The sequence below is a fragment of the Mycena indigotica genome (assembly GCF_014461135.1).
Source record: "Mycena indigotica strain 171206Taipei chromosome Unknown Mind.scaff0013, whole genome shotgun sequence".
NCBI lineage: Eukaryota > Fungi > Basidiomycota > Agaricomycetes > Agaricales > Mycenaceae > Mycena > Mycena indigotica.
This window is the reverse complement of record NW_023503012.1, coordinates 1,400,707-1,411,200: the sequence shown is the minus strand read 5'-3', so window position 1 is coordinate 1,411,200 and position 10,494 is coordinate 1,400,707. Positions and strand designations below refer to the sequence as shown.

Below are 10,494 nucleotides of genomic sequence, written 5' to 3'. Positions count from 1 at the left end.
CTTTCTAAAGAAACAACCTCAAAAATATCTCTATATTACATATCAGGTCATATGACTGATTGCTACATATATATAAGCACATCCAAGGTGTCACGGATAAGACCCGGCCCGTCCGCTCCGGGCGCTGGTGTCGGGCCATCGCGGGCCCCGTAGCACGCAGCACGTGATGACGGGGAACATGCGCCCCAGTAGGAGGAACGCACACATGGGAAGCACGTGACCGAGAACGACGCGTCGAGCCGTTGCCGAGCCCAACTCAACACAAGGGGACTGGGGAGGAGTGCTAGGAGGTTAGGAGTAGCGCCTGGCCCGCAAGGGATGTACAATCATCCCCTCTGCGGCCAGGAACGGGAGCGAGGAGGAGGAGGAGAGGCCAGGGTGTCTGATCACCCCCTTTGCGGGCCCGCGTATATAAGGCGCGATAGTGTACCCTGTACCCTATCGCTTAGATCGTCTGAAGAACTACCTTACTCCGTGCAAGGAGACATTATCGACTCATCGGGCTTGACACGACCCAATTCGAACCTTTGACCACCGACCACGGCAAGGGACCGAGTTCACGGGCCCTTTCGGTTTCAATCTACCCCGCCCGCTGTACCTGCGGGCCCGACTATCCGTCTGTTCTGTTCCGGGCGCGCGTTCTTAGGAGAGGTCCTTGCACGGCCCGACCCGCAGTCTGACACAAGGTAACCATTCCTGTCAATGTACTATAGGCCTGAGAAAAAAAAAATTGACTTGTACAATTTATGGATAAGCATTGGAGACTAGTATAAGCCCTTACCTAAGCAGCTTAGCTTGTACATGAGCTCTCAGCCATAATTGTTGCTAAAAAAGTTCAACTATTTATTGCATGGTATCTGGGAGCCCCAGCAACCTATTCCTCTGGTCAAGGAGATATGTCACCACTAGGACTCAGGATATGCATCCAGTTTTACTAGTAAAAATCATGGCTACTGGTGAAGGGCCTTCCTCATAAAACCTGGGGGAGCTCATGCCAGAGGGTACTGTGACAAGAAATGTGACATTCAATCTGAATATTACAATGAGTGTGACAGCTATTACCAGATATGGAAAGGCAAATCACCATTTCTTCAGGCCGAAGACCCGGATAAACATCTAGGTAGGCCTGTGATCCAGGGAAAAGGTATACATCCTCATTAGGCTAAAATTGATGTATCCTGAATTGATCAATTTATCTCAATCACATTAATTTCATCATCAATCCTATAATCTCACACATAAATATGTATAAAATGGTTTTTTAAAAAGTGTGACATTTGTGACCCTTGAGCCCTTCCCCAGGTTTTATGAGGAAGGCCCTTCACCAGTAGCCATGTTTTTACTAGTAATCCTGTGTGGTGGAGAGCAGAAGTGCTTGTTCTGACACACAGGTTGGGATGCAAGATGGTCAGTCTTGCAAGGGGAATGAATAAGATAACTGTAGAATTGACCAAAGACCCAAATTAGTAGAGGAATTTCTGACAGCCTTCCATCGTAATCAAGACAGGTTACTGAGTATAAGGGAATAATCAAGGAATAATAATGGGCAATATACATAATATGTACCGGTACATTGGGTCAAATTGGGTGCAACTTTGAGAATCTATCAGCGCGAGTGCGTGTATAGGCGGACGAGAGGGATAAATGTTTAGAGAGCGTAGAGTATCGTACGGAGATAGCAGGGACAAGTAGCAAGCAAGAAAAGGAGGTAAAGAGAGTGGGTCGTAAGCATATGTACGGGGGTCGTGAGCAGAAAAAGGAAAGTGAGTCTACAGTAAGCAAAAAAGAATCAGAAAACAGGAGAGTCGTTCATGGGTACGGCATCGTATGCGCATGCATCGCCTGCGGCCGTTTTCCCATATACTTTTGTGGTTGATTCTGGCTCTGGAGCGGATAACGCGGCCGGCCAACGCTGCCCGGCAGCATAGTCGCATGCTCGCGCCAAATCGGGAGCCTCTTCCCCTCTTCACGCGCCACCGCTGCATCCCACGCCGTGGTAGCGGCTGACATCTCCTCCGGCTCCTCGCTCAGCTCGCCCATATGTGCCGCTTTCGCCTTGTCCTTGTCCTTGACGTCGATCCAGACCCACCCCGGCCCGGGCTGCTCCGCGCCGGCGCTGCGGCTGCCGGCCCCACCATCGGCCGAGGGGACACGACGCTTGAGCGAGAGGCGGAGCTTTGGCAGGCTCGGGAGTGAGCGGGACGAGAGTTTACGGGCACGCGTCGCGGGGCTTAACGGAGAAGCGGGGCGCTGTGTTGGCGTCTTGGCGCGTTGGACGGGGGAAGAATTCGGGGAGGGGAAGGGGAATGGCTTAGAGTTGGTAGCGGGTGAGGGGCTGGCGCTGGTGTGGTTGTACTGCGGCCGCTTGAGGACATCTGCGGGGGATGCGGGCCCGCGGAGTTTATGCAGCCTGCTGCGTGAATTGGAGTCTGCTGGGGGTGTGGAGAACATGAGGTCTGGGGAATAGAGTTCAATGAGGACGGAGATAAGATGGGAAAGCAGAAGGTGACGCACGCGAGTAGCCGGGGGTATTTGGGGCCTCGAGCGCAGACCAGGTGGACGTGGACGTCTCAAAGTCTTTGTCCTTTTCGACGGTGACAAAGTTGGATGTGGAGGTGGTCGTGCGGGAGAACCGCGAGGGCTGAATAGCATGTGCAATCTGCTAGGGAGACAAGAAAAAGGACATACCAAGTTATCCACGTTGTCTACGTCCATGCCCTGATACATCTCGCTTTCAAAGAAGCCCTCGTCTGTAATGTCACTCTTGACATTATAACGTTGGTGGATTCCCTCTACACCGCGCATCCATGCGCGAACCGGGCCTTGATCCTTGCCATACATTGTCTGCAGGTCGAACTCGTCGTCCAAGCCAGCAAAGCACGATGCATATCGAGTAGTGTCGTGCGCTTGGCCAAGAAGAGAGCCGCGGAGGTAGACATCGAGCCCATCCATCGTCGACGACGTCTGCGTTTTGCCCGCGGTCGGTCTGTCTTTGGGAGCGGGGAAGAAAGCGGAGGCCTCGAAGGGGAAGTTGTCGCGGAAGAATTGCATCGTGGCGGGTGTGGTTGCGGCGGCACCGAGCCCAAACATGGAAGTGCCGGCGGTGAGTACTTGTGAACGGTCATAGGCAGAAGAAGGCGCGTCATGGCGTTGTCGACGGGGACGGGGGGAGGGGGAAAGGAGCAAATCTGGACTTGTATCGAAGCTCATCGCGTCGCTGTCGGTGTCCCGCGAGCTCGTGACCGCGAAAGTCAGCCCTGCATCGGGCGGGACGATGTCAGACCATCTCTGTCCGCCGCCGTCATCGTCGTAGTCGCGGAAGCCAGGCGGTGGGGAGCACGGTTCGAAGCCTGCGCTGCTGGGGCTCGTTGCCCGCAGTGTGTCGTTACTCTGCAAAGGAAGGGTAAACAAGGGCACAAAGAGACAAGCACACTTGGCGCACCAAAACGGACGCCCGATCTCGGTACTTCATCTCTTCAGTTTGCGTTTCTCTTCTCTTCGCGTTTCCTTTCTGTTTTGTTTGTGAAATGGTGGTGGCAGGGGCGGACAATGGGGAGCAGGCTGGCTGGCTGGAAGTAGGGGGAGAAAGAAAGAAAGAAGCGCGTGTTAAGTACAAAGAAAGAACGGGCCTCAAAGAAAGAAAGGAAGGAACGCGTTACTTTGAGTGACGCGTCACCCGTAGGCAACCCGTGGGAATGCCTCGCGGTTCCGTGTCGTGGATCTCGAAGACGACCCGCGTCGTTATTCACCAGTCTACATATCTTGCCCCCTGGTCCTGGACCGTCAGCCCGCCCAGCAAACAGCCCAGCGAGCGGCAAGTGGTGCTAGTCTGAAATTTGACACCGATCTTTCATTGAGCCATGCGAACGCCCTCCCCTATTCGATGGCTGACGTGGGTATCGTTGCTACCCCTGCACGCGGTCGCCATCGCAGCGATGGGAAAAGTACCGCTCCTTGAGCTCCAAGTCGAAAGAGCAGGACAAAGCCATGGGCGAGGACAAGGACAAGGACATTCGGTGCGCGCTAAACGCGGAAAATTCGTCCTTATCCTCGCTGGCCAGCAGAGTCATGACCCTCGGATGCGAATGACACAGATTTGAATGACGCCGTGAATGTGATGGCCTAGACCCGGCCTCTAGAAATAGAGGATGACATCATCTCATCAATTTATGTAAGTGGAACGAAACGAAGCTTGCGCAGGGTACTTACATACCAGTCGCGGGAGCTTTTAATCGACATATATCTTGCCGTGCTGGTTGCAGTAAGAGAGTGACACTGGGTGTATGCCTGCCCAAGGATCATAAGAGACAGCTTTGGTGAGAAGGGGAGGAAAATCGGGATGGTCCATGGTTGTGCCAAATAGGGCTTGGTTTGTAAAAATTTTGGAGGTTATCAAACGGTTTGATAAAAATAGCCTCTGAAACCCTGTTTATAAACCGGTTTTTAGGTTTTATAAACCAACTGAGCCGATATGACCGGAGAGATCAAAATTGCCTTTTTAGGAAATTTTTTGCAACAAATTTTAGTGTTTTAACTTCATGACTTTGAGATTCATAGACATTAGGGGTTGAAACAGCAAGGTTATATCAACTATCACTTGTAAGTTTGCATAACATGAATTAGTTATATATAACATGTATAATTTACTTATCAGCAGATTTTAGAACCCCTGTCATGAATCCTTTAGAACACTTAAAAATCATGATAACCTTGATAATAATTAATCTGTATGGTTAGTATAGTATAGTCACACACCCAAGCTCCCAATACTTACTAGGATTAATCATGATCAGTATGGCAATATTAGCCGAAAGTGGGTTGAGATCCTACTTGATAAGAAACAATATATTATAATAGACCTATAAGATATGATCAATCCTACTAGCAGTATATAGAAGCAATATTAGTGTAAAGTAAGTCTGGTTTGCTAGCTTCTTTCCTTTCTGGGTGCTTACTAATATAAAACCATAAAACAGGGGGTTTCCAGCCAGGCTGTTTATAAACATATAAAACAGGGGTGTTTATAAACCGGTTTACAAACACCCCTATATAAACCAAGCCCTAGTGCCAAATGAGAAGCTGGCAACTCCCTTACTGCACAAAAATGAAACACAGCACAAATCACAGCATACATTTGTCAAGTTAATAACTAACTCTGTTACATATACCAGCCTCCAGCTGTAAATTGTGTAGTATAGTAAATATACTAGATTATTACTCCTAGGTACCTCAGACGCATAGTTCATTCACATATTCCAAATCAATACCTACTGCTAGTGTCTGTGATGGAATCGCGATACGACGGCGGAAGCGGCGAGGACGGCCTGTGGAGACATGTACAACGCATGCCCGCGCATTGCACGTGTACCGGTTTGCCAGTGCTGGGCCGGCGCACTGGCACCGTCGATGGCGGGGTGAACGGGAAGGGTTCCAGCTCAGATTCAGTGCTCCCGGTTTCTTCGTCTGCGCGACGGCGCGACCGTCGGAGACACCAGAAAAGCACCACAATGGGAGCGAGCAGGAGCGGGACGCCGATGCCGAGGGCTATGCCGAGGGAAGGAGAAGTACGACTCAGAGGTGCTGAAGGCAGCGTTGGACTTCCGGAGGGCGCCTACAGACAGTTAACGGCTTACAATACCTTGAAACGCGACAAGACCCTTACGCGTAAGGTCGAGGAATCTGCTACAAGGACCGGGATCGTCGCTGAAGGACCGGTCGATGTCGCCCTGCTCCATGACGTCAGGCCCGGCCGATAAAACCCCGCTTGCATAGCGTTCGCACTCTTAGTTGTTTGCACTGATGATTGCACGACGGTTGCGACGACTGTACTAGTAGTAATCGTGGTCGAAATTGATGAGCTGCGAGCTATCGGCGGATCGCTTGCCACCGGGGCACTACTAGTAGTAGGGTTCTGCGTTGCCAAAATCCTTCAATACCGTTAAGCACAGGACTGACTCAGAGAGGAAATTGGAGTTTCCGCACTGTAAAACATCCCTCGTTTTAGGACAGTTGCTTTCGCCCAAGACTAGCTCCGAGTCAGTCTAAAAGTGGCAGATGTCAGCACCGAATCATTTGCCGGATGGAAGAGCTTACTTACCTCGTCATATACACAGGGGACTAAACTGTCGTAGAAACAGAGGATGCGTGAAATCAGGGGCGGGATAGTCTGAAGCGAAAGGGGAGTCCCCCCGTTGTCCGCCGGCGGACAGGCACCCAGACCTTGGGTAGCTCGACCAGCGATATTAAGAGTATGCATGGGAACGTGCTATACTTACTTTTTTGCGGTGTTTGTTAAGTACTGCCAGGATATCACTCAGGCTAGCGATTTCGTGTATCATTTGATGATGCTTTCAAGTTCAAGCCGCCAGCCAGTGGCACAAGCGCAGAGAGCGGGTCTCGGATTGAGATATGCAGTTGCAATACGTCGCCCAAGTGGTTACACTCGTCAACTGTGATTTTACCTGGTGATTTTGGTCGAGTGGTTGATCGGATGACTGTAAGCGCAAACTTTTCGAGTCGATGGCCTGGGTATGATTCATCTCATCTGCATGCACGTACTCATTAACATTCTGTATGATCACCAAGGTTACTTACTTGTGTCATCACAGGTTGATACGTCGAGGCAAGGACACCACTTGCTTTACCTTCTCTGAGCCGGTCCCTCTCGGCGGAGATGAATTACCTTCGCAACAGTCCCCTCCGCATTGGAGCCCCAGTGCGCCACTTTATTTTAGGGTTCGACAGCTGCCGATGTTTGAGTGGTACACCCTCGCTTTCCGTTAATGCATAGATACAATAACATTGGTCTGTCACGGTCTTGAGGGGACAAGTACAGAGTCTTCCCAATGTAATGCGTAAAAACGACTCTTCTCGCGGAGGGAAACGCTTCTAGAACGGGGTCCCGGTTGGAAACACCATTGGTGCTTGAACCTCGGCTCGCGTCTGCTCCCCACAGAGGATTGAGACGAGCGTGAGGGCGAAGGGGAAAGTTGTGCCTGGCAATAGCGATCGCGGCTGTTGTTGTATTGAACGATTGGCAGGCAATGAGAAAAGTACCTGGGCCGCGTCTGCGTGTACTTCATGTTAACGTGTGATTAACAATCTCGCAAGATGAGAGCGTACGAGGTAACCAGCTTTCCAGAAATAACGACGGGGTCCTCGGAGTAGTCAAAGTCTACCGGAAACCGATGAGCACGGTGAACAAAGTGAAGGATTGCCTCGCACCGTTCTCGAGTGCGGTCTTGACGCTGGGATGTGACGTAAGGGGTTGACGGGGGAGTTGGGCAGTGAGCGCGGTCAGGCTTCCTGGCGCGAAACGATTTGTGAAGTAAGCGAATCTGCACGGACAGGGAAGAGGTATATAGCACACCGGCGCAAATCATTCCGACGAGCTTCCCCTCCTCAAGATATTCCCGTACCAACCGCTGTACCGTAAGCGTTTTCGAAAGCGTTTCTGCACCCTTGGCCCCGCCGGGAATGATAAGCGCGTCGAAGTCGGTGTGTGCCTATATTCACAGCTCTTGTCAAGTAGATTTAAAAACCTGAGGGGCAGCGGACCTCGATGTCGAGCGTGGCATCATACACGACCCTCAGTCCCCGCGAGCACGTCGCATAGAGCGGCACTGGGGCATCTGCCGTCACGCTTGCAGGGTCAGGCACGAAGAGCGAGCGACAGGCGACGCCGGCGCGAACGAGTGTGTCGAACGCGATTGTGCTGTGTGAAAGCTTATCGGTAGCATTTGGCAAGTGAAGGAGACCTACAATTCCATCTCCTCCGTTCCATCCGCTATGAGAATTGCTGCAGAGGGCATCGGTGGTGAGAGGCGGAAAAGTGATGACGATGGAGGTTTGGAGTAAGCGATGACAGCTTGTGTACATTCACGTGCGGTAACGTGCCTCCTCTTCTTCATTGACCACGCACCGGTCTGGACAACAGCGAGGGTCGGACCCTTTTCATACACCCTTGCGACGATGGTGGAACGCTGCTTTCAGGCAGGAACGCAAAAGTCCGGTGAGATTTTCTCAGGCTTGTCTTCTTTTATTAAGCTTGCTGCTTGCTGAAAAGATACTAGTAGTAGTACAGTATTGATACAGAACCGCAGAGTTACGAAGAATATTGGTTTCTCTTCTTCTTCTCCTCTTGTTTGGCTTGTCCCTCCACGTTTGCCCGTTTTGGTTGGCACCCCTACAAACCTCAGGCGGACGACTCCTTCAGCTGACTTACTGCCTGCGTATCTCCTCCTCGCGATGCTGAAAGGACGTATAACCCCATGGCCTCACAACGGTACTTTAACACTGGCATCCCAAAATAATCGACCGCTCGTTGTCCTCGCCTGTCATCCTCGCCTGTCAATGCCTGCATCACATGAAACCCTGCCACATACGCTGCGTACTAGTACTACCACGCTAGATTTTGGCGTTTTAGTATGCTCAAACCGTAAAAGGTACCGCCGGTGTCAGCTCTGGTTTCATTCAAAGGCGCTCAGCAATTGGATAAGGACTACGCGGCTACAGTCCCTTTCCCCCATGCTCAACCTCGCTTCTTTGCTGCCCTTCCTCCTCCTATGCTCGTTTCCCTACATAGCCCCCATCACTGCCAGCGAACTTCACACATATGAGAAGCGCGACATCTTTGCCTTCTATCGGACCCAAAATTGGCTTCAGTTCATGGCCAACTTGTTTGCACAGGATGCAGTATACAGCGTTGGCGACGGTATCCCGCAGTTGCAGGTCAGTGTGCTGCTAATATTGACTGAGTTCGTTGCTGACTGCCGCAGAACATTGCTAACCACATCAAGAACTGCAGTGATGCCTTTGACTCGGCCAATATTGCAATCGCCGTGAGTATCGCTCTATGATCATGACCATCTGTAACTCCAAATCCAGTCGATGGTCATTCCTACCCCTGGCGGCGCATCGATCACGCCCCAATTCGACCCCGCGGACCTAATTTCGACGGACCAACTGTTCTTGCCTTCAACGCAGACGACAATCACCGGCCACCTCAGCACGCTCCTCGCGGGCAAGGCATTCTTCGAGGCTGTCAAAGCCAGCGGGCAGATGACCCGTGTCCTGTGCCACTGGGTCGGGGATTTGGCCAGGGAGAATGACATCTTCCTCGCCAGCATGATTGGCGCCGCAAGCTCGGTCAGTTTTGGTAGCAAGGAAACGGATAGTGGTATGGCTAACTTGAATAATGTCATAGAACCAAACAATTGTTGCCAGCTGGACGCAATCACGCACCCTCAGTACACAAAGGTACAATGAATTCTTGAGTCCTATCACTGGCTTTGGGTGTGGCGGGCTGTGATTAGTCAAATTATGGAAACTTGGGCTCAAGAAATTAGCACACTCAGAGGGAATGTGATTTTTTTTTTGTGATCACTGATTATGAATGTTGTCCTTGCTAATGAAAGTTTTTGTTTGTGTTTCTGTTAGTGAACACTAAGCACTGTCCTATTTTGATTAAGTGTCTACAACTTTTGGAAACTTAGGACCAAAAATATTCTTTAAATCTAAGATAATTTTTTTTTTTTTTGCCAATATAACATGTAATGTGAACACTTGGTAAACACTTGATCAAAATATTGAAAATAGTACAGTAGAGATCTGAGGCAGGTTAGTAGTGCTGGTCTATACTGATATCATGAGCTTATAGTGATATGATCAACAATATCACAATATAATAATATCATTGTTAGCATATATATATATATATATATATATATCCATCTTTAATATAATGATAAAATGGTAGAATAAGCTTTTATCATTTTTCAACCTGTTACTTATTATATAATTTTAGTAAGTTTTTTTTTTACCTAAATCTATTTGAGAGTAATTGGGGAGCTTGCTCCCCAATTCAGCAGCCGACAAAAAACCTAAGAAAAATCTCCCATGCGACGTCAGGTGTGGGAGGTTTTCGAGGCATTGCCGAGAAAACCCGAAAGCCGAATGATTTTCGCAAGCTCCCCATCAGTAAGCTGAGCATCAGCTTACAAGACTCATGTTAACTTAAGACACTAGCATGAGCTAATTTTCAAGGCTACCATAGTAATACAGTATACCATAAATTCATGAATATCCTCCCACCTCCTAGTCACAAATATCTATCAGACTCATGTTCCAATATTCTCAAAACCTCGAACTTCAAATAGGGAAGCAATCATAGCATCAATGTTCAATCATGGCAGTACTATGTCTATTTCCACTGTTTAGGATAATATCACTCATGCTTTTACAAAATTTCTCTGTCCTTGTATTGAAAAATTTCATGATTTTCATCAAGAACAGAAATCAACATATGAACTCAATATGAACTACTCAAAAAGAGAAAGAGAGAGAAACAAGATCGCTAAACAAGATAGCTAAACAGGATAGCTAGCAATGTTTCAACCATTCTAAACTATAGTTGTTATTTTTGATATTTGCTTACTTGCATATGTGGAGGTGCAATGATCCTACTCCGAGTCCGAGTCGTTCCCCGGCGCTCGC

General features: G+C 49.5%; 2 protein-coding genes across 2 annotated transcripts; both read right to left on the bottom strand.

Moving 5' to 3' along the window:
* Nucleotides 1-1,809: 1,809 nt before the first annotated feature.
* MIND_01276800 (DJ-1 protein-PfpI domain-containing protein) lies at nucleotides 1,810-3,616 on the bottom strand (the record flags this gene model as incomplete). Its single annotated transcript, XM_037369239.1, has 4 exons — nucleotides 3,443-3,616; nucleotides 2,689-3,390; nucleotides 2,515-2,641; nucleotides 1,810-2,456 (listed from the first exon to the last, which is right to left on the bottom strand). Exons 1-4 carry the CDS (start codon nucleotides 3,470-3,472, stop codon nucleotides 1,810-1,812), a joined length of 1,506 nt encoding a protein of 501 aa, XP_037214445.1. The 5' UTR covers nucleotides 3,473-3,616.
* Nucleotides 3,617-6,888: 3,272 nt separating this feature from the next.
* On the bottom strand, nucleotides 6,889-7,811 carry MIND_01276700 (DJ-1 protein; the record flags this gene model as incomplete). The annotated part of the gene is made up of 7 exons (XM_037369238.1): nucleotides 6,889-6,995; nucleotides 7,057-7,067; nucleotides 7,123-7,174; nucleotides 7,225-7,305; nucleotides 7,370-7,505; nucleotides 7,558-7,714; nucleotides 7,762-7,811. The coding sequence occupies 7 exons, from the start codon at nucleotides 7,809-7,811 to the stop codon at nucleotides 6,889-6,891; spliced, it is 594 nt and encodes a 197-aa protein (XP_037214444.1).
* Nucleotides 7,812-10,494: the final 2,683 nt, after the last annotated feature.